The sequence below is a fragment of the Ylistrum balloti genome, unplaced genomic scaffold (assembly GCF_031769215.1).
Source record: "Ylistrum balloti isolate Yb309-2 unplaced genomic scaffold, AGI_CSIRO_Ybal_v1 Utg369946, whole genome shotgun sequence".
NCBI classification, from domain to species: Eukaryota; Metazoa; Mollusca; class Bivalvia; order Pectinida; family Pectinidae; genus Ylistrum; species Ylistrum balloti.
This window is the reverse complement of record NW_026782051.1, coordinates 1,261,290-1,287,239: the sequence shown is the minus strand read 5'-3', so window position 1 is coordinate 1,287,239 and position 25,950 is coordinate 1,261,290. Positions and strand designations below refer to the sequence as shown.

The following is a 25,950-nucleotide window of genomic DNA, read 5'->3' as shown; positions in this document are numbered from 1 at the left end:
ACCAAATCAACACGCTTATTTCTAACGGACAACATCTGGGAGTTTAAATGCCATATATCCGCCGTTTATTCACTGTTCAAAATTAAAACCAACGATATGCTCAATAGTTTCGTTACTCGAATAACGCAACGCTGTTATACAAATTACGATTTAATTCAAAACATCACCGAGTTCCTGTCACAGAAAGTAATTAATAAAGTCACAATTACAATTATTTATCATACATATCTTGTATTATGATATTAATTTTTGATATTATGCTTAATACTCCAAAATATCACGAAAATAGTATCGTGGTGTTTTATAATTTATACATGGCAAGTGGATAAATATCTATTCTTCTTATTCACTTATTTTCTAATTCTGCAATGTCAGTGCTTATTGCGTTATTGACATATCATAGTTATTTCCATTTTCATTCTTATGTTGTCTTTCTTTCATACTTCTATTTTCATCTATATTTCCTATCTCGTCCGAATGTCCATTTTCACTTATGAATCCGTTTTCATTAATGTTTCCATTTTCACTAATGTTTCCATTTTCACTAATGTTTCCATTTTCACTTATCACAGATAATCTTATATTGTTGAAATCCACTTGTTCACTATTTGGACATAAACTTCTTGTTGAACTATTTCGTCTTACAGACATCCTGTTGGGATGGCCACCATTTTGTATGTCGGTAGAAACATTGGATAGGCGTCGAAGGTTTGATTGGTATGTCAAACTCCTTCTAGAATCTCCAATGAAAGCTGAGTCTCGTCGTATTCTATAACTGGCTTTGATTAGAGAGGAAACCTACAAAACATGAAAACTAAGACTTCAGCCAAATTACAATGAAAACATGATAAACAAAACAACTTAAAAAGAAACACAATCTGAAGAGAGAGGATACCAGGGTCCATAGAATAACTCACCTCTCCGTTGAAATAGCAGTATATGAGCGAAATGATTATTCCCTGGAAAATAAGATTTATAGCATTAAATAATTTTAGATATCATATATATAATGTGTGTATTGACATTTTACTTGTTTTACTAAAACTTTTAAACAAAAATAATGTCATTTTCGCCAAATTCATGAAATGGATTATAATTTCCCAGTGTCACAAGACTCAAAACTGAACACTTTTATTGCATTTGATGTAGCAATTTAATTTTGAAATAAAAGTGAATAGTAAATTTTCATATGAAAATTGAATACGATTCTCAAGTGTGTCTTGTATACAATCTAAGAATCTAGAGCGATTGTACATAATACCTCTAATAAGATACTAATCAACGTCTTTAAAAACACGCAAATGAAATGTTAAAAAACACAGGGAATGGTCCCGTGGGGACAAAACACAAAAATAAGTTTTTTTTCAAAAGTGGACAAAAGAATTTAATGAGTATTTGCACAGTTGGCGTTTAAAACATTTAAATGGCGAAAAGAATAATCGAAGGTACCATCGAAAATTTAATGCCACTTTTAAAATTTAGAAAGCACGGAAGTGAAACAAATTATGTTTCAATAAATTTCGTAATTTCATGGTATCTGGAAATTTAAAAAAGCAGAAAAAGAAGAAACGAAAACGTGAAGTACATGTTTATATTCTAAACCGTGGGTCGATAAAGAATATTGCTGTCATCTGCCTTCACCTGTAACTGAAATAGACCACTTACGTTGTAGAGAAGGTGACCTAATAATCAATATCAGATAAGAGCTGTTGTCAATCATACAATAAGCAGATTGATATAAATATGTGTTTATATCATATATACCTAAAAGTCGAATAATATCTATCTTTGGTATATAGCTAAACGCACACCTGTGAATTGTATACAATTGTAGACGCCATCTGGAAAAAGTCGAAAGCTTTCTGGTCTGGAGGAACCAGGTAGATTATAAAAAACACATGGACACCAAATAGTGGAACAAGGATAAAGGTAGCCTTAATCGCTTGCCTGAAAAAAAACATACAAACCAAAAAATACAAGTCATTTCATAATGACCAACTAATAAGTAAGGATGTTCTTTTGATGACTGCTCTTTGAAATTATCTTAATGATAGTAAACTAGTCATTTTGTTTTAATCAACAGTATAAACGTTAAACTGATTCAATTTAAAATTGTATTTAAAAAACACCTTTGGCCATTTTATTCTAAAATCTTGCTTACATGCTAAATCATACTCAATAATTACTTTTCTCCCAACTAAGTTATAAAAATTGTGTTTGTGACACGTCCTTAAAACCATTTAAAAGCAAATTAGTCAGTTTTACTTGGTTATGATTGTTAATAAATGTTGCTCTATATATATATGCTTATATTGCTACAAGCTATTCTTCTAAAATAGTTAGGTTTATCATGAAGCTAGAGGTTACATTTATTCCATCACCATAAACTAATGAATCATTTCTTTTGCATTGCTGAGTTAAAATCATCATAAATGTTTACTACAATTATCTATTAATACATTACAAATATTGTTAAGGTTTTTTTCAGATAGTCTAACCATTGTGATAAGTATCGCGAAATCGATTGATAACATTGTGACAACATAGAAAATAAAATTTTGATATATACAGTTGCATATCGTATTGTCGGTTAAACAAAACAATTCGCGATTTCCATATGATTCATAGGATCTAATGTTTAAAATAGAATTCCGCGATCTGGCATTAACTGGATATCATTTATTTGACGAATAGCCCTAAGCATAAAGCGATGTACATATTACTTACTACATAATATCTGTTTCAAAGGTTTAAATAGCTGAATAACTCGTAACAACCGATTCATGTAATGAGTGCAAACAGTCTGTACCTAGATGCAACCTAACGATATATCGGTGTTCACAGAAACACTTAATATCACGGACAATATTTCCAAGGGTCTTTATATTTCACGGATCAACATTTTACGATCACGTAAATTACCCAGAAAATAGGGAAAAAATCATCCCCTTGGAAATGAAAGGCTACATGCTATATTGAGGAATCCACCCAAAATTTGTCTCTCCTTAAACGATACAACATCCTATAGGACTGAAACTTCTATTTACATTTGATCATTTGAAGAGACCTCACCTTACTACGAAAAAAAAATAATCCGCGTCTTATTTCGAAGTGATAAGGTATTTAGTTGCTGTTTTGTTTATCGAAGTGATGGTTATCGGACTATAGTAGAAATGTACCTGTAACTTCGCGGCTCTCGTGGATGGGATGACACTTGTCTAATTACGATTCGAATTATATTTAACATCAGGAAAAGATTAATCTGAAACGAGATTAAAAACTGAGTGACTACAAAGGTTATCAATGGTTAATATTGTATTCATCTAGAGTTATGAGATTTGAGATTTGCATCTACCGATGAAATGGAACAGAAATAAAATAAAACATATTTTAAAGCAAATTTCTACGTTGAAATATATTAGTATGATAGTGTAATACACAGCTGCAATTTATGTCAAAGTGAAGTAGCCTTACCACTATACAGACTAACATAGGGGCAGTAATGATCCACTCTATACCACCAGTAGATCCCTCTGGAGGCTGGATCCAACATGACCTTGTAAAAACAGAAAGTTTTGGATGTATGTTGTTGTTAAATACAGTTGCTAGTCTACATTCAGGTTCCGTATTTCGAAATCAGATTTTTTTCGCTTGAGGTAACATACGTTTTTAATAATTAAGTTAAGAACCTAATCATCCATATAAAACAGACAGATGGATCGTGTTTGTTAACTGGATAATGAAAGTAAATTTTAAATTAAGAAAACTTGTACAACTAGGCATACTTGTTCTACTCACTGGTCGTCAGCTAATGTCTTTCGTAGAATTCCGTAAAGAACGGCGAAAAAGGCAGGACATCCTCAAACGAAATGAAAGGTGTTAAACAATAGCAATATATCGTTTTTTAATCATAACATGTTTTATTTTCTTTGAACGTTTTACTACATTATATCAAATGTTATGGCTTCAAGAAAAGTCTTCTATTACTTCTATAAACGATGTACAAAAATGTTCAGTTTCACGTCGTAACAAAAGTGACTATTTTTTCATCACAGTAATTGCATCTATATTATATTATTTTAGTAAAGTTCAGTTACTTTTACATACTTCAGTTGTTGTAGAAACATATATGTGTATTTGTGTTAATGTTCATCCGTCACTCATGTGTGAATAATATGTTGACAATTGATTTCAGTGAAACACGATATAGCAACGCCGTTTGGCATTGATCATTTGCCATCTTCTCAGCAAAGTAATGTCTATCATATGATAAGAACATAAATAATACCATAATAATCGATACTTTCTGCTAAGGCAATAATATCGATGATATATTTTGATAAAACTGGGATATATATAGCTTCCTACCACGTCTTTGCGTGTTCCTCAATGAAAAATGGTTGGTATATTTACCGAAAAATGCAAACATACCATGGTTTTCATTATTGTTTTAAACGAATGTCCAGTATGTGCTTATGTTCTGAACCGTGCAATTTTTCTAATGCTTAGAGAGTAAACGAAAATTACAGAAAACCTCTTGGATTATTGTCAATTAGCAGTGTCTACCTCATGACAAAACTAAATCTACAAAAGAAAATAAGGCCTGAATTTTAGTTCCATTTTACTGAAGCATTTCATTCACACAGAAAAATCAATAGTACTGTAGGTCTCTTGATTATTCTGACAAGAATTGTTAAAGCCTACCCCATCCTAAGATGTAATATCCAACAATTTGTTTCGGGGGTTCGAATGCCTTCATCAATAAGGTGTGCAGAAAGAATCCCTCACATAGCATCCAGAAGAAAGGCGCGATCCGAGCAAACCTCCGGAGTATATTTAAGAATTTACAGCCGTCCTATCAAAAATACAAACATTAATGATGTATTTAACACTCCACGATATATATACACAATATTTTACTAAAAGTTTGTTGACATGAACATTTATTTCTGTCCTGTTAATGCTAAGGCTGAGTTATTTCAATTATGTTGTCTCTCGGGCTTTGTGTAATGGATTTACTTTCAATGCCTAACAAATGATAACACATGTTCAGTGTCCCGATTATATCAATAGCCTTAAATATGAGCACCTGCTTGTCACGGATACACTGGGAAAGAAGAAATATACTGAGGAAGAAATCATAAAGATGACCGAGTTTCTGGTTGACATCTTTGTTGAGTGTAATGATAATATGTTCCAACAGGCAGTTGGGATAGCTATGAGAACTAACTTTGCCTCTCTGTTGGCTGGCTTGGACAGCTTTACACGAAGTGTGATGATTTCAATACTATTCTTGTCAATTTTCCGCTTTTAGATAGCAACAATCCTGCATCAACAACCTGTGATATTTACATGTCATAGCTGATTCGATATCCAAGGGCATGTTCCCATTATCACGATTGTCGTGCAATTGGGAAAATGTGCGGTTTTCATAGAAATATCTTTAAAAAATATTCTAATTTTTGTGCAACATTAAGCTGGACGTGTTTGCTACTCGTCAGTTTGCATGTTGTCGGATGCCTTGTTCTCATTTGAGAACATGACATTACTTACATTCATTGACAAAGATTTACATGATGGGCGTCGTTGGCAAAAAATATGACGCTTACATTTCAATGACTCTCCAAGTAAACCTTTCTTTTGTTATATTTTGCCTTAGGTTTTCTTCATTTAAGTTTCGATTATGATTATGTTTACATGAATATTAACTCTGGAACATATAAAAAAAATGACAACTGTCTCCATAATGAAATGGAACTTAGCCGGAAATAGACAATAGTCGGTTTAAAGAGTACCCAGTGCATTATCTAGATATGTTCTCAAGCACACAAAGATATGAATCAAATAATTTTTCTGAAAATGAAATCAAAACAAAACATTTACAGTTACAATTAAATGGTACTGTTTCATATTAGCAGTAATGTTGATCTGATTTTATTGTCATTACTCACAAATACCTCCGTTCCATACAAAATGACTTCAATTACTTTGTGAAACTATAATTAAATACAGAGAATCCAGCTAAAACCTTTAACCATTATTAAACCATCATGTGATCTTATAAATCAATGACACAAGCAAACCTGGTCAGTGTGAACTAGAGAGTGGGTTCCATCGTGGACCAGTCTGTTGTACCTGACCACTACATCCCAGCACATCCAGATAATGCCATATAAGAGCAGCGATGTGAAGAGATGAATATGTATTCGAATCCTCAACTGTCGACGTAACTGCCTATATAAAAGACATGACAAACATTTTGTACTTCATCACATTAATATCTGCAGCTACAACTGTATTTATTGTGTGCTCATTTCGCTAAAACAATACGACTACTGACATGGCAACATACTAGCTTATTATCAGCCAATGACAATTCTACTCTTTGCTTAAGTCATTTGTTTGGAGCTGAGAAACCTGGATCTAATTCCAATAAATGTTGTGCATTTACCTGTAAAAGATGAAGACGACAATTGCGGGTATTAGAAGTAGTATTCCTAACCCATTCAGCGATATCCCGACAATAATGGAATTTTTATACACCTGGAATAAAGATTGGTTTATATTGAAAATCAAACGGGGCTTCCGTTGTACAGTCAGGATAAGGATCCAAAATAGAAAGAATCGAAAATAGCTGTATTTCCTGTTTGAAACATAAACAGAAAAATCCTATTTACGAAACAACTTAATAAAAAGAGAAGTCAAGTTACACCATTGGGAGAATACAAACTATTTTTGGTTCCATTCAATTTAACAGATAAGCATTATCCAATGGTATCGGACCTCCCGACTATACATGGTCCTCGAGGTGCTTATATACTAGGTAACGGAGGCGTCATTTTCATCATTGGTACTAGTATATTAACATACCAACAAACCAGATGTTGCCTTTTAATCATCTGAAATATACTAGTACTCTTGTTTACTTCCATAAATAATAATGAATTATTTTGTACATTTTGACATATCTATTATTAGGTTATGTCGTTGTTAAGAGTCTTAAAATCTAATATCGTTTTATAAGTATCTGTTTGATAAAGGGCCACAACTGCATCCGAACAGCATTAAAGCATGTGTAGCATGTGTCAGTAATTACTCAAAGTGAGGAAGGAATAGGCATTTCTGTATCGCATTACTGACATTCCTGAGTGTATGTACATACATACTGGAATAGCGGGCCAGCAGATGCTACATATATACACATGCCTGGTTATCTACAATACAGCCACGCTACTCACATGCTTAATCAGAACTGATTTGAAACATTAGACAAACAAAAACTCTTTTCCTCTACAAGTTCTGATAACTTTTACTTTACAATCTACAGTTAAATGTAAAAGTAAACATATAGGGCAAAGGTTAACTTATATTTTGAAAGTTTAACAGTATAGCAGAACCAATTCAAATTCAAAGAGAAACTAACTTGAGGTTGTTATATTTTGATAGTGATAATACATTAAAACTGATGAGTTATATAATGGTATAATACTAATAATCGAAAATACCGTCTGCGTAAAATAGTATATTTAAGTCATTACTGATAATCTGAAGGAAAATGTAGTGTGGCGTGTTAAACATACCTATTAACCTGATAATGGAACCTTTTTCCTGTGAATCTGGTTATGTTTGTTTCTGAATTTGTATTGTATAACTTATAATTTCCTTGAAAGGAACTTCAAGCTATCATAATAGAATCTCTTTGATGGATAAACATGTGATCTATATTTGTGACAAACATTTACATTTATTCAATAATTCCACTCACTATGATCTTTTTAACGTCTTGCATTGGGCATAAGCACTTAATTATAGGTATACTTGCATATCTTAGATTATTTTAATGAAAAAACATAATATTCAAAACTATAAATCAAGAGAGTGATCCCACCTTTCCTCCGCCCTCCATCGCAAAGTATAAGAAGATAGTATACACAGTTCCGCCTTGAATAAATGATGGGTACCTACATTCGTTTTCGTTTCAACATGCGTCTCTACGAGGTAGGAAGAATAGACGGAGAGACTCCAGGAAATGAATGTACTCCGATCAATATTTAACGTTTAACATCGACAGATATATATAGATTTATCTAGTGTTTGCATATGATTGAGAGTTATTGTGTAGTCCACACAATTTTAATTATAAAACGTATTATGTCAATTATATGAATCAAGACGGTGGATTGAATAATGGAGACCTAAAGTGAGAAGTTGATAGGGAGGGAAAATTGAATATTGTAAACAACCATATAAAAAACCAAATTTAAAGCCTTTGACTAACTTCATTTAGTCTTAATATCACACTCCTTTTAAAGTAAATAAAATCCGCGATCCTAAATCTGCTAAGAAGATTTTTATATATGATTACATTCCAAGTTTTAGCATTATTTAATTAAGCTTTTACGTTAAACATATGTTTAATGGTAAGGCGGATTCATTTTAACATGCAACTGACTAGGTCATATTGGAATGTATTTAAAAAACTAAAATAAATATCACACAAGTTGATTCTTCTTCTACGATTGTGACCTCGTCGATCTCGATATGAAAACACAAACTGCTGTCTCCACACCTTCATAAACTAGTTTACGGAGGGAGAAATAAGTTGAAACTATAACTAATACATTACATCGTGAATATTAGCAATCAATGCGTAAGTAACACCTTATTACAGTTATAGATTAGTTCACGATCCTACTACGCCTGGTTTTCTATTTTTTCCTTTAAACGAGTGATTGCAAATAATTGAGATCTGACATTAAAATGAGATTCATTACAAGTATATCGAGCTGTTATATTTATCCTTTACAAGTCATTATTGACGAAATGTATCCCTGTTTCAAAGACCGATTCGGTAATATAGGTATGTCTAATATTACCTTGAGTAAGCTACGGTATTCAGTGGGAACACACGTGGTGTAATCGGAACGTTCCATATGAGACGTGGGGTCCACCCACCAAGAACCGTTAGTTGTACATTGCTTCGTTACCTTGGCTGAAAGTTTAAAAAATAGATATAAAAAATGTGTGAAGGATAAAAAAGTAAGTGATAAATCTTAAGTAATAATGTGATTTTAAAATCTGTTTAATCCGTTGCATCTATTCATATATTAATAGAAATTAGAAAATAGAAAAATGAAGACGAAAGGATTAATGTTTTATTGCTCTGTTCAAGAATACTTTTTACACATTATTACCACAATGCATGGCCCTATTCACCATTGTCAATACAATAGAATTATAAATGTTAGACTTCAAAACAATCCGAATGACACCAAACAGAATTAACATAAGGGCAGCTTTCATTCTTCCAAAACACCTTGTCTTATTCTCTTTGTCCTTTTTGCTTATTATAATTATTTGCTGTTGTCTATACCTTATACATTGTGATACTGAATTCTACACCTTACACTGCTTAAACAAAGGTTCTTGCAACAGGACCAATCCATCCATACTATGTGATTTTTTACTTATATATTGAAATTCCCACTTCAAACGCCTAACAAAGAAAATCCTACTTTACATTTCAGTCTGACAATTTAGTTTACACGTAAACTATGCATATGCTAACATAAGCGCGCGCTTTTAATGAAAATTTGTACCATTATTTATTGTGATGGAATATTCAATCAGATGTTTTAAAGAATTCAATTTGAATGTAATTAACAAGTATTTAAAAGAACCTTTTAACACTTACGATTCATTTCCAAAATGATGTACTTCAAAAACGACGGACAGACTTGACTTGTCGTTGTCCCTTGCTCTGTAAAATCCCAGCATGACCAACCATCCCATGTCTGAGGACACATTGCCTGCCTTGATTTTGTAGGATTTTCCATTTGATTTTCACAACAACTCCAAGCGTTTCTACAACACTGACTCCAATCGTTACAGTCGTATTGTTCCCCATTGATTGTGCTGCACACGTGATCCATACTTGTTTGGTTGTTTACATCGGGAAATATACGAATATTTTCTTTTCTGTTTAAAAGGTATGTAATATACTCGTTTTGGAATAAGGTCATTCTTTTTTGAAACATTGGATTCCGTATAAAGAGGTAAAAATAACATTCAGAGCAAGTGGAAATGCGATAGTATAATGGAGTACGAACTATGCCCCGATCACGACAAGTTGGCTGTTCATCTGATGTATGTGAATCTCTGTCCACTGTGCTCGTGGAAGCAGCGTCCTGAAAACAAAATAATTTAGTGCTTAATAAGGGTAAAACATAACGTGTCGTTATTTTCGGATAATGAATAAAGGCTTGTCAATCTATTTTTAACCACTATTCATGGAGTGTATAATTATCATGTAAATGAATTAAAGAATTAACATGCAAAATAAATCATCGCATAGAGTCAATGTCTGTCAATCATGCTACGAACACAAGTTGGCGTTAAAGTGCTCTAGAGCAACAGTTATTATCTCACTTACTATAATGAACTTATGTTTCATAATTAATCGTGATTATATCAGTTTAGTTGTGTTTATAACAAAACGACAATATCAGATCGCATGGACGTATAACACTAATTCATCTGCACATACCTTGGAAATAACACAGACCACTAAAATCAAGTATATGCATTTTCTGTTTGAAGTCCTCATAGTTCCCCTTTTCGTCTGAAGTCCTGCATAAAATAAGTAACACTTTTAAAAAAGGCATGAGAATGTGTACATTCTGAACCGCTCAACTACTTGAATGAACTAAAACTTGTGATGGAGGTAACGGCAAACCTCGGACACTAAATGTCCAACAGAAGTATCTACCATCTGCAATCTCGTGACTTTCCGTTGTATCTTATAACCAAAATGATATTGAATTACAGATCAGTGCACCTCTCCATTTTACTTTTTCAACTTTAGTTTAGTTTAGTCAGTACACATTCCTCATATGCAGTATGAAATGTGTTTAGTCAGTACACATTCCTCATATGCAGTATAAAATGTGTTTAGTCAGTACACATTCCTCATATGCAGTATGAAATGTGTTTAGTCAGTACACATTCCTCATATGCAGTATGAAATGTGTTTAGTCAGTACACATTTTTCATATGCAGTATGAAATGTGTTTAGTCAGTACACATTCCTCATATGCAGTATGAAATGTGTTTAGTCAGTACACATTCCTCATATGCAGTATAAAATGTGTTTAGTCAGTACACATTCCTCATATGCAGTATGAAATGTGTTTAGTCAGTACACATTCCTCATATGCAGTATGAAATGTGTTTAGTCAGTACACATTCCTCATATGCAGTATAAAATGTGTTTAGTCAGTACACATTCCTCATATGCAGTATAAAATGTGTTTAGTCAGTACACATTCCTCATATGAAGTATGAAATGTGTTTAGTCAGTACACATTCCTCATATGCAGTATAAAATGTATTTAGTCAGTACGCATTCCTCATATGTAGCAATGGTGCATGTGTACCTAATTGTCATTTATGGTTTGGGGTCAATAAGGTCATCTAGATTTACCAGTAAACCGAAGCGAATTTAGTTATCTTGTAGTTTGAATAGCACAACGTCGGAATCTGTTAGTGATAAGGACCGATATTAAACTTCCGAGCAGTCAAATAATCCTAAATATAGAATTACACTTGGCGAGAAGTTCAGGCAGAGACAGTGCTATAATGTTATGTTTTAATGTCATTATGTAGGTTTGCAAATATAGCTTTCAGACACCTGTCAATGCGATGTACAAATTTTAGGGAACGGAAGGACGGATGATGGATAGATTGCAGACGGATGGATGGACGGTCACACAGACCTTTGGTCCTATGTTTGACAGGAGATTTAAAAAATCTTCAGAATATGACGTGTCAAAAATCAGCATTGTAGATGGTATCCTGTTTTGATATCCGGGATGTTCTGTAATACCCCCAGACCTATATAGGACGGTTTTTACCACACTGCTGTAGATCCGTTTTATCTACACGAAAATCTTTTTAGATAAAACGCTCATACGTGTGTGTGTAAAGCAAATACATATCGGTAATACACGCGATATCTCTAAATGTACGTTACAAATAAGGAAATCGTAGCCTCAGTTGGATTCTATATTATCATGACTTCGTAATCGCAAAGTTATCGAAAATGGCAATATATCATCTGCTTGTGACCTAGATTTTTAAGATTTACAGTAAACGAATCCAAGAGAGAATACTATTTTAATCTGTTAAAATACAAAGTGTAAAGATTGAAAACATAAGCATACAAGTCTCTCTATTGTCCGGTATCTGTTTATTTTAATATATTTTTTTTCCAATTCTCCTTATTACATTTTCTCTACACTGCTACTTAAGAGTAATGTCTTTAGGAGAGAACAAAAATCTTATAAACCAAGACCTGTGCCACCTATGATATAATTCAAATAAAACGTACGTTAAAAAGTCAGTAAACCATCTGAAAACGAGAGCAATGAAAGGCACGAAATTTTGATGATGTTGTGCACGCCAATAATGTCATCAGTGAAGACTTTGTACTAAAAGTACACAGAGAGCATTTAAATGTTTCGTTCAGTTGACAATCTCAGAGTTGACTGCGTGATGATGTTTGTTTTATCTTTCATAATATTGATGCATAATTATCGTAGCAACAAAAGAATAAGGACGTGTTCACCGACAAGCACCTCTGTTATTGGTCAGTTGATTTCAGTGTTATGTAAGGACTGGTCGATCACACCAGGATAAGATAATCCACAAGTAAGTCACAGGCAACATGTGTCTCGAGCCGATTATATATATATTATTTTTCATGCATTAATTCTGTTTGTAAAATCAAAATTCTTTTGAAACCGAGCAACAGCATATAATAGGTGTTACCTATGATATATGTTACCTAAATAGTCAGAAACCATGTATTTAATCACAGAAATTGAACGTTATCTTAACAGAAAATACATCACATCAAAGAACTTCAAATGGTAGCTGTTATATGTGGGGAATACATTACGTCAAGCGAGGCTTTCACACATTAAGTGTGGAGTAATCACCGGTCATTTAGTACACACACAGCGGATTGGCTGCAGGAGATAAAACTGCCATTTTATAACACCTAAAGTTGTATTCTCCCGATAAAATTTTATCGAAACCAAAAGCAACAAACGCAATCTTTGTTTGTTATCAAATGCACGCTTTACTGTACAATAAATCATTTTTGTAAATATAGTTGGTATTGTAATATGTACTTAACGTGAAGATTAATCCTTTCGTACTCAAGGGTTTTTATTTCTATATCAGGGAAAAAGAAAAGTCAAAAAAGAGAAGATAATATGAAGTAAAGAACTTTATCACTATCATATTGAGATATATTACACAGAGACAATTGGTATACAATATGATATAATGGTCACGTATACATATATGTAGTTTCATGTAACGTAAATGACCGTATCTTACATATTATAATCACAATCAATGCAAAGGAACAGCACATTCCAATACTTTTTAGGAATTCAATTAAGTAGAACCAAACAATTATTTAAAAGGCAATGTACACCTATTTCGACGCGTCTACATTAGCTAAGCACTACATGGAGAGTCGTATCACCAAACTGTGTGGTATGATAATCTCTATTTCCCTACTGTACATTATAACCTGTTTCTTAATGACATATTTGATTTTCGTTGTACATGGATATATTTACTGCAAAGAAAAAATGACATAACCCAAAGACAATCATATGCGAATTTTTTCCCACGCACCTTTTAGTTGTCAGAAAACAATGAGGACAACATGTCAAAAGGAGCGAATTATGGTAATAATGGAAGGTGTTTGGCAAAAAGCTAATTAAATACTATTTACGTTAAGAAGATGCATCCCACTTCCGTATATAACATATTATCAATGTTGTGTCAGAAGGTATTTTACCAATATGACAAGAAGATATACAGTGTGATGACAATGCATCGGGCTGTGTGATAATTTTCGATATTTGGAACGTCTATTGTAAAATTACTTTACGACAATATGCACACTGTATGCCAATAATACTTCTCACAAAATCTTAAGTAATTAAATCTTAAGATATTTCCATATGCTTTTATTTCCCTTATATCAATAATAAACAAATATCGCATTAATATAAATGCATCAATATTTAACTTCTATCTGAAACAAATATCACAAAGTGTAATGTGTGTATAGTATAGTGAGACATTCCCATTTTAAATGTTATAATCAAAGCATTTTATATTGACTCTCTCTAGCTATCTAAAATCTCCTGATACTTGATTATTTGCACGAGAGAAAACGTTTGATGACCTCATTCATGTACTACTTTGGTCTTACTTTTACTTGAATATCATTGACATGGTGTTAATTTTAGCAGAAATCTCTAAATGTAGTCAGTACCATTTATTCCTTAAATTCATTCACTGGTTTACTTCCTGTTAGTTCAGTTCTTCCCGGATGATGGACGTCATTAAGACTTATCATAAATTTGCGAGCCACGTTTTATTTCATTTGAATAGTGGCTAGGTTCAGAATATACACACGTACTTGATATTCTTGAAATGATAAAATATTAGAAAGTAGATCATTATGTAATCTGTTGAAATATAGTGTCAATTTTTCTTTTGACATATAAATCTTCATTAAATTGTTTTATTACTGCAGATATTAGATATAACAGGGTTTGATTCAACCTTAGTTCAACGTATGTTCGATATCTAAATTTACATTTTGTAACTTAAATCGTTGTTCACAGACCATATTGTATAGTTACCCTTGATATTTTTTATGATAATTATCATTATAAATATTATAAACAGTGAAAATACAGAATATATATGTTTTTCCACGATGTGCTTTTCTGAGAATGGTACTATGAAGTATATCTTAAGTACAAGTATAGCATTATGTATACACTAATTAACGATTGACTGTAAATATTTCTGGTATAGATGTATTAAATGCATTCTGACATTACATCCTTGAATCTGAGGAATATGTATCAATTTATGTCGTGCTGTCATATGTTAAGTTAGACCCAGAAGCCGTTTTCGTCGTTAAATGAAAGTTAAAGTGAAGCCAATATTTCAGCATTAATATCTCCCAACCCTGTTGTACAATATATATATATATATATTGTCTAAATCTGTCTAGAGGCAACACCTCATTCAAATGATAAACCTTAACAATCTAGATTGTAGCTTGGGATCCATTATTATTAATTAGTCACTTACAAATATACTTAAATATAGCGTTATTCTCAATCCTTTTGTCAAATAGCAGCAGACGGTGTAATGATATTAAAGTCTCTGATATTTACAGCAGATCACAAATGAACAGACTTGAACATACATTACGTATATGTATAACATGTTATTTCTTTTCTCAATCACGTTTTATATCTTTCTGAGAAGAATGACAGAAACATTTGATTTTACCCCTGTGAGACCCTTGGAACATCTTAGTCTATATGGTATCGTTACTTCAGTAATAGCATGCCCGTAGTTGTACTGAAAGTTTGAACAAACTATACACAAGTGATTTTCACCTTCCAATGCAAAAACAACAGTGAAAATACCAACCTGTCAACAGAATCATAATCCAAACTCAAATTCAATACAACTAAGGTAAAATATGAACGAAAGATGCTTTACACGGACCCGTGAAAACAAACAATGCAAACTAGACTATATGTAATTTGTAATCGTTTGTAAATAACAATTATTTGGTCATTCTACGACTAGTCACTAATACAAAGGGCTAACATTTGAATACTAAGATAAAACCGATGAGAAAAATGTAAAAATGTAGATGGAAAGGTTTACTGGGCTTATGATTCTATGATATTGTAATTTTTGCTTATCGTATAATTATAGAAAATGTAAAGAGCCTGTGTAAATTAACAACGCCACTCTTCTAATGAATTAAAACGTGGAATACGGGTTACGGCAAACCTCGGGGATTAACGTCCACCAGCTTTGTCTACCACCTACAATCTTGCAGATAGTACAAAATCAAAATTCATCAAAAGAAATATCAAAGTCTAGATAGGGAGGTGTTTAGAGAACAGAATTAGCGAAACAGTTTAAGAAATGAATACTGTTTTGGACGGTGCCGTGTCTTTGTAATTGTTTTTAGTAATCCAATTTTCTTGTGTAATAGCGGTTATTTTATTTGTTTTAAAATTACAACAAACATTACTAGATTAACAGCACGGAAAGGACATAAGGTATTGATAACCGCATTCATGCAAATAAAAGCCTCCTTCACGTGGTTTGCTGTTAGCAGCTTTCATCATAATTCATATCTATGTATTGTTCTCTAGCTTAAGAATAAAAGCAAGTGCAGTAAGTTCTAGGTTGACATTTAACTACCAAAAGTTGTTTATATGGATCCCACCTTACGAACATACGCAAAAACAAAACAGAAAGTATTTATGCACTACCAGAATCTGAATTCAAACTCAAGTTATATTAAACCAGGTCAATATGAACTCTGACATAATAAAATGAGGGGTGGAAAAGGTGGTTCCTGAAGAATAAGAACCATCTGCTTGATCAATACACTTTCGACTAACATCCCAGACTAAGAATTGAGTGACTAAGCTTTTGTCAGTAATAAATGTTTTTGTTTATCAGTACAGTACCCATGAATAAAGATACAAAGAGAATTTTGAAATACACAAGGAACATCGAATTACAGTTAAATCGGTAAAGACTATGGAGATTAGCGTGAAACAAAACCATATACAGTTATAAATAGGAACTCTAATGGTGATATTGTATTTGATAATAACACTGACTTAACATTGTAAAGCGTTCAATCCATTTGTAAATAAATCTCATATGCCATGTAATTCAAACAATAATCTCGTGATCTTTATCCAGAATTATCCAAACAAACAGAATGCAGCGAATTTCACCGTTACATTCCTTACCTGCAACAGTGGTATCCATCTCAGTACAGTCTAAATAACCGGCCGTTGTCCATGTTTTCTCTCCTAACATACACAGACTGTCGACTTCATGTTTACATGTCTCTGCACCGGTAGCTTTCACTGGCCACGATAACCACTGTTTGTACCCCTCATATCACTTTGACAGTAGACGTCACAACGACCTCTGATATCAACCTCACAAGAGGTCACTTCTTTCACAGATTTTTAAACCTTTTCTTACTTGTCTGTAGATAACCTGAACTTGCCAAAATCGATGAAGTTAAATATCTTGAACTGCCAGAATTTAATGGAAATGTGATTGTTTAGAGATGTCGTATCAAGTTAGAAATTAGAGTGGTGGAAGTACACAAACAATACAGCGAATCTGATAAAACAGTAAATAATCCACACACATTATTTCACATCGATAATAAAAATGGAGTATTACATCCTTACAGTTATTGGACACCGTTTTCAATCTTATTTTAAAACGGAAATGATATAGTCGTAATAGTTTCTTTAAATGAAACTAAGACTGTCGGCCAGATAAATATATTTAAAAGAGGCCCATCGGGTAGATATATACAAGCGTTATGTCGTACTTATATTTGAACTTACAAGAGATCTTAAGGTTTATATATATATATATATAATGTGGAAGGGGACTTAGGGGCAGATGTATAAAGTATACAAACGGCCTTTGGGGCCAATTTATATGTGCAAGAAGTTTTTCAGTCCCATAGGGTAGATAACTTTGATCTTAACCGAGTCTCAAAGACAAAAAATTATCAAACTTTCATAAAATAGGTGATGAAAACTGTTTGAGATACGTTTGTCAAATAAAACTGTATTTTGGTGGGTTTAAAGTTAAAATGTGGCAAACAAAATCATTTTCTCGCAGGTCGGATGGACTTTCGAGAAATCGGAAATCATGTGAACATATTTATTATTATCATATTTACACTGTAAAAACTACGCTACCCTATGTTTGACCAGGAAACAATGTTTTTAACTCAATCACAGTGAATATTTTAGCTTCTTTTTCCATTTTTTTTTTTTTTTTTCTGCGAAATATAAGATTTCTTTCACCAAACCACAAACGAAGTAAGATGCAGATATAAATTCCCGTTTTCTCTCATTACAACGTATCCCTTGTCTGTGGGTAACACGCATGGACTTCTGTTGGCATAGGTCAAATTCTATGAAACCCATGTAATTAACTCCCATTTTTATATACTGGAGACCACTCCTCAGCCTTCAGGTGAATCACCTGCTGATGTTTTATTTGTACGTAAGCCGAATCAACACTTATGCTGAGTCAAACCGACTCCGATCTCCTCCATCAAGGACTTGTTTTTAGAAACATCCTGTATGTCCCATTAACCTCCTCATTTCAATCAATCTACCTTCACTCCTTCACATCATTCATTTATATTGAGTTACTTTGTATGTCCATCACATAGTTCTATGTGACAGAATGGATAAAAAAGAGAATGCAGCTTTATATTTAGAAAAAATATTATTGTAAGATGGATATGATGTCCGGCTACAGAAAAATAAAACCATGATTTAATTCAGGTCAGTCTTCCCTTGTACTGTGCATACGTTTCAGGAGATTAATGTTTGGCTAGTGGATTCGCCTTCAATGCCCCGATTCTCAGTTATCCCCGTTTACATTAAATTTGAAGTTGAAACATTTTGTAGTTTATGTAATTTAATGATAATATGTGATAATTTCTGCGTTGTCTTTTTTTACATAAGAGAAGAAACTAAGAAAATACCAACATGTCAAAAGAGTCGCAATCCAAACTCAAATTCAATCAAACGAGGGCAAAAGATGAACTAAACAAACAATTTCACTCTTGAGAAAGAAAAAATGATTAAAAGACCAGTAGTTGCGGAAAGCTAAGCGTCTTCTATTTGTAAATCTTTTCGATCAAAGTAAGTGATGTAACGTTATCAAATAAGGACATTAAACGATAGCAGGACTAACGTATACTAACGAGCACCAAACATGTCCAACTCCATACCACATAAGGAAATAAGATATAGAATATTATTTTCAAATTCATTCGTGACTTGTGTATCTGTTTGTTAGGTAGTATAAACCAGGTGTGTGGTGTGTGGAAATGAACTCCGTTAACCAAGCTTTGTACAAAGGTGTGATACACATACTCGTGTGAACGGGATTGTTTGACATTCCCGGAATGTCAAATCTAAGGTCAACATTGCTAATCAAGAGCTTTAGAATTGAAGTTATGTTGTCCAATAGTTCTGTCTACATATGATATCTTAATTCGGAGGGGATATTTTAGGAAAGACCACTTGATACGATTCTAATATTAAGTAAGATGTTGTATTACTATTTGAAGTTTAACGTGTCTGGAAATTTAATTGATTTAACCCTTGTATTAAAGGCGGTGTTACCCGACAGCCAACAGTAACTCTTCATAAAACCTAAACGCAATATATGGATAATAATTTACAACAATATCTCACTTCATGATAATTTAGTTAAATTTACATTTAACGAATGAATTGGATATTAAAAAAAAACAAAAACACACTTTAACACACAAATGCTACCTACAGAAAGTGAACATGTTGATTTCTTCAGCCAAGTAGCAATATATACATGTAACAAACCTTTAGCAGGTTGACAAATATAGCCATCACTTCAGATAATTTTTTTTTTCAACGAAGAGTTTAACACATAACTATGATTTACACTGTGTGAAATCAAACTTCTTCCATCTGTCTTCATTTTGATAAAAAAAAAATTGCTGATCCAACTACCGCTCCACTACAGTGACATTTGCTCCGTGTAATAAATCGTCTATATTGGAATACGCTTTAACTTCCCCTACAACCGGCACGCTTGATAAGGGAAGGTTTCAGATACAAATTCTCCGCTGGTGTTTTCTCTTGCGTCTTAGCAAATGTTGCTACATATAGAAAAAGCAGGACACTATAGATGTTAACATTTTAAAAACTATAACTTATCATGCTTCATTCCAATTTCCAATTGGGTGTTTTCTTTAACCAGCAAATGTAACTACTGGCATAAAGCATAATCAGATCTATAAAAGCGTAAACCCGAACATACATAAATACCATGATATTTTTAACAAATATTTCAAAATTCAGTCGTAACTATTTCACAATACGATTTTGCAATTTTAACTGAAGATATATGTGTTTATAATCCACAAACAATTTTTCACTCGTCTATCATACTTTTAAATTATATAATATCAAATGAGAAACCAGATGGTCTGAAGGTCGTCTAGTGATTATATATTACTTTCGCAATTTTAATCAATGAGAGCAGTAGATACTAAATCGAAATTCGCCTATTTTTCCGTTCGATTTTCCTCCTCGGACGCAGATGAAACGAAGGTGGAATAACCTTTGTGTCATATCCTAATTTGGGATTCACGCAATGTTGAAAGCGATTCTTAACATATAACAACATAGAAGTGTGGAATATCACGTTAAGTGACGAAAACAATTTGGCGTTGTCGTTTAACGGGACATTTTCTGACGTCAAAAAACGTGCTAGTATTTCCAGAATGTTTTTGAAATCTGGAGTAATCCATGAATTTATAGGGGAGCTTATCAAATTAGGTCACAAACACAAATTCCTTCAATTTCACTTTAAAATATATCGATGATGAAATAGCAAAAAAATATTGACGATGCCCACTGTACATCCCAACCAAAATTGGAAATCTAGGACAGAACAGACGTGTACCTCATATTTTTGCTACGACAAAACTAAGATGAACAGCCTCATACCAAGATAAACGTGATGACTTTAATTTGTTGTGAATTTTCCATTTCGAGATACAAAAATTCTGCACCACCAAATTATGGTACTTCAATAGTGCAGTTGATTTGATACTCAAGGACTTGTTCGAGATATTTCGTGCAAGATTTTTGGTAACTGACAAACTCACGCTAGAGGGTTCTGAAAAATACTGATGAAAATTATAGGGAAGTTTAAAGTCAACATACTGATCTCGTAGGGAAATAAGCTATTTTTGTATACAATTTGTAGTCGATCGTGTTTGATGCTCGTCAGTATGCCTGTTGATTCCGGTTTTTTTTATTTATTATTTTTTTTTCCTCATTTGGAATGACACAATACTTACTTCGATTAACGAAAATTTACAGACAAGGGTGTCGTCGATGAAGCAGAAAACGCTTACTCTTCCGGAACATCCAGTTATATTATCCTTGTACTTTTCAAGAGTCTCCTTGTAAATCTTTCTTTTGTTTACATTATGCTCTAGTTTTATCGAATCTGAGCTTGAAATAGTATTCTGTTGACATGTCAGTATTCCCTTTACTGCATTTGAATCGGGAAGTTTACGATCTATTTTTCTTTTAAAGATATGATCAAAAGTAAATTGATCGGTTAACCATTAAATAAGTAAAGTATGATAGAACATATTTTTTTTCCTATTTGCTTCTCACTAGTCTCACAGCGGTATCATTTAACGGCAAGTCATTAGTATATCTTTAGATACACGTCTGATAAAATGACCAGTACATAGATCAGAACAGTCTGTCTATTAAGCATTTATTATTATTTCTTTATGCTGAACATTACTGAAACCAGTTAACTGCGATAATGTATCAAAAAGCAATGTTTGCAATGTCTTATGTTTGAAATCTACGTCTTCACTATTTCAAAGAATGGATCAACAATCGCTGAATTTGTACTTTGCCTTTGTTGATGTCTTCTAATGTAATCGTGCACACAGAAAATGATTTACAATGACATAAGTGTATATGTACTGCATCGCTGTTCGACGATTATAGTAATTCATTAACCTACTTCTGGTAAATAAAACAAACGCCGCAAATAACATAAATAATCGATGATGAATGTCAACACCACACATGTGGTAGAAAACGGTGGAATTATATCTCTGATGTCTTCTTATCGATAATTTCTCATGCAGAATACTTGCATCAGCCTTTAGCGATTTCTTAAAGTCTTAACAAAACGGACACTCTTAAACACACCCAACGCTAGCGAACATAATGAAATTATTCGTCATTACCGATCTCAACAAAAATCAACAATTTCAGAAACATGCAGTAGATGAGTTGATCACTAACAGTTCCAAGACTTTCATGTTCGGACACATTGAATTCACTTTAGTTATTAGCTCAAGAGTCTCAGGAGTTACTAAAGCTTAGACACTGGGCTAAAAGCATGACGTTAATCGTTCCAACGTTCTGATTCGTTGTATTGTCGGTCAAATATAATAAGATTACGTCGGTCACAAGATATCACACTAGGAAGTCCTATAAGAATCAGTTTCTCGTGAATTATGTTGGTTTTCATCAACGATTGCAGACATAAAGTCAGTACTGAGGCGTTGTCAGAATGATTTAGGAGGTTATTGATCATATAACGGACGACAGTAACTCACCGCAAAGGCTACAGACACTCTATGTCATATTGGAAAGTAGCTTTACATATTATTAGCCTGCAGGCGTCATAAATAAGCCTGCAGTGAGTGTGAAACAGAATAGTGCAAAAAGAAGCTATTACAGTACAGAAGATACCGCTCTACATCATCTTCAATAACAATTATATCTTTTCCTTTCTTTTCTCTGCAATTATTTAATCATAGAGTAACATCAGAGCCATTGTGACGCACATATCTAAGGACCTAGAAGAAGCTACAAATTACCTCAAAGAAAGCTATTCTAAACGTGAACTATCTAATATCAAGATAGCCACATTATATCGGGAATTCTTTTTTTAAGCCCAAAGTCGGTCGTGAATAACTTAAGTCCATGGTAAACCTTCAAATGATCATCCAGTACTCACTTTTTCTTGATAACAAGATTCATCGATCAAAATTTATGATGGCTACTGGCTACCTTTTTTGAACGGTCATTAAAGTGTAATGGCACTTTGAAGGACGCAGTTGAAATACATTTAAAGCATGAAAATGTCAACATAATCAAAATTCAAACTCAAATATGGCAACATATGTACAAACAATTTACAAGAGACCCCTGAAAAGGTAAAAGGAGAATAAGACCAGGTGTTCCGGAAGAGTAAGGGTCTTCTGATTCACCGACGACGCCCGCTATGTAAATATTGGTCAACCTAGAAAGTAATGGCAGGTTTTCAAATGCGGACAGGTATTCTACAACAGAAAAAAAAGTTTCAAAAAGGTCAAAGAAGCAAATACAACAGATTATATTTGCTATTGTAGTCTCTGTAGTCGTACGTTTACAAATAGGCACTTAAATTCAAACATGTACATACGCAATAATATAGCACCCTTTTTGCCAAAAATGAATGTTTTTTAGCAAAATGCTACGGTATCATTTCTTCATTTCCCCAAAGAGCTAAACATGAACATGTTGATAATATGATGTTAGATGTCATATAAACAAATAGAAACCACAATTTGGAATACATCGGGAACAGGAGATAACAACGTGATGGATTTTGCGAAGGAACACGACTTTTTATATTAAGAAAAATTTTCTGAACATCAAAAATTAACTTCCTATTTAAGTTCATTAGTAATTATTTGCAAACAAATCTTCAAACAGTATAAAATAATTTCCCCAAAAATAGTAATTAGCAGTTTTTTGCAGAGTAATTTAAAAATTGATTGACGATAGTGTCATGTATTTTTGAGGTAAAACAAGCAAAGGGGAAAATCTGTTTTATTGTAAAATGCACTGAAGTAAAATGTTTGCACTGGTTTTATCAATACACAGGGATTTTCAACTGCAGTAATTTCCCACTAAACTGTTATTTCAACTTTCAAAATGACCGTCGTGTTTCTTAATAACCACAAAAATTAAATGTTCATACAACTACTGAATCAATAATCTATCAAGAATGCTAAATGATAACTTGAAGTTGGTTTACACATTAAACCACGTGATCTGGAGTCCGATAAGGCTTTTTCGTCCTAGAATCTGATTGCCATGTCAGTATTGGTCTACATCGTACAGTAATGTAGTTCTAATTGTCCAAGTCGGCTATACCTAATGCCTTGAAGATGAATGTTGGTAGCAAAATCAACATTACTCGGGGTTTGTCTGTTTGTTTTAACATTGGATGCAAATGCTTACTGGTTTCTAAATACATGTAGTATACTACATACATAGTACAGGATACTGGCTACGTGGGCACATACCCTAATTGTTCTTTGTCCAGCAGGACACTGCCAATTATAATCTTTAATATAATTAATGGCGTTGGAGCTGTCATGCTGGATCCAAACATTGTACTTTACACTGCTCTTACACCTTGAGTGGATCTGACATCGTACTCTATCTTGAGTGCCGATAGATCCAGATCTCGTAGTCACCATCACCACTGAGGTGCTCTCTTATGTTGCCTGTTGTCAATGACATTTGTTATGTGCCACATGATATTGTTCGAAGTATTCCATGTCTTTTTGGAAAGTCACTAATATTTGCAGTAGTGTCATAAATATTAATGTGGCCCTTCTGGTAAGATGATCATTTTTCACACCCTGAGTTAAGTTGTTGTGAACACTAAGACTCACTTTTAGTTTGACAGTCAGCGCCCTATCCTTTGCATCCCGCACGTTTGTTGTAACATATATAGATACTTAGACTGTCACTTTTCTAACGAATGTCTCGATAGCATCAATGCAAAAGTTGCCGGCATCTTGTGTTTTGAAACACAGCCATTGCTTGAATCGTACGTAATATGACTCCCCATCTGGATTTAATGATAGATTTTTCAAGGTTAGCTTATAGGTCGTAATGTTGAGTCTGCCTAGGTTTCTGGAATCTGGCAAAATATCCCTAAACCCTCGATCACCAATGGCGTTGTCATCTTTATCCAGCTGGGAGAGACGATCCATGGTGGCTATTGTAATTTTCGCACCATTATCGGTTCCAAGAGAAGATCCGTCTGTGTCCGGAATGTAATCATCAGGCAGGGCTATGTTCATAAACTTCAAATAGTTCTTCTTGCCACAGTAGCAGATTATCTGGAGCTTTTGATCAGAATTCTTAGGAATAAAAATATATATACCGTCAATTATGAAAGTCGCCTGCTGACCACGAAATGCTTCTGAGATTACAGTGTAGTGCTCCAGAATATTTTCTCTTGTAAGATGATCACGTCCAAGGAACAAAGGAACAATGGTTATTTCAAATATTTTACTGTGGAATGAAATATTTGCGATATACTGGAAATTGACATGTTAAAAAGAGTTGAACAGTGTGTCCGTCTTCATTGTTACCCAGAACAACAGAAGTGCATCCTTGGTGTTTGGAGTGTAAAAACCACTGCGAATAGAGGAGGAACTATCGGACAGAAGTTTTTAGAAAATGTGTTCCCGTCCAATCAGTCCAGGTTTTACAATCTGCATTATTCAGTAAGGAGAAACGCAGAGTAAAAGATAATTCCTGCTTTGATAGCATATGTGATATCTCCAAAAGATCATTAATGATTTCATTGGATCTGGAAAGTAGCTTGGAAGACAACATTTCTCTTTCATCAGTGCAGATTTCAATGTTATGGTTAAGATCTTTCCCTATGAGATGATGTGAACAAATACGCGAGAACCAAGGACACCACAGCTTGTGATGAAAGATGAGTTGGTGTTTTGCGTGCTTGGGCAATATGGTCGAGTTTTGATTGAAACGTTCCATATACAGTGTGCTTTTTGCGTGGGAAGACTGACCTTGAAATAGATCCTCTATGGATAACGGTTGGATGTTTCATGTACCATCCTAAACACTAACGTAAATTGCCATCTGCTTTTAAAATTGTTTACATTATATTTGTTAATAATTACGTATATAATATTCTAACAGATTTCTTGGTTTTAATGTCTCTCATTGTGAGAACACTACTGTCAGAGGTGTTTAACGGTTTCGTCTTAGTAGAAAATGTAGAAAGCAATGTCAAAAGAACAATTGATGATATTGGGGTATGTAATATATTGTTGGAAGATTTGTATAGTAACTATCGGTCATATAATATATAGTATTTAACGTCCTAGTCATAATTGACAGATATAGT

General features: G+C 33.4%; 1 protein-coding gene across 1 annotated transcript; it reads right to left on the bottom strand.

Moving 5' to 3' along the window:
- Nucleotides 1-378: 378 nt before the first annotated feature.
- Nucleotides 379-24,781, bottom strand: LOC132547326 (calcitonin gene-related peptide type 1 receptor-like). The gene is made up of 13 exons (XM_060211090.1): nucleotides 24,577-24,781; nucleotides 22,929-23,071; nucleotides 9,695-10,187; nucleotides 8,877-8,992; nucleotides 6,452-6,543; nucleotides 6,084-6,234; nucleotides 4,705-4,855; nucleotides 3,799-3,859; nucleotides 3,475-3,556; nucleotides 3,180-3,262; nucleotides 1,812-1,947; nucleotides 918-959; nucleotides 379-798 (listed from the first exon to the last, which is right to left on the bottom strand). Exons 1-13 carry the CDS (start codon nucleotides 24,779-24,781, stop codon nucleotides 379-381), a joined length of 2,175 nt encoding a protein of 724 aa, XP_060067073.1.
- Nucleotides 24,782-25,950: the final 1,169 nt, after the last annotated feature.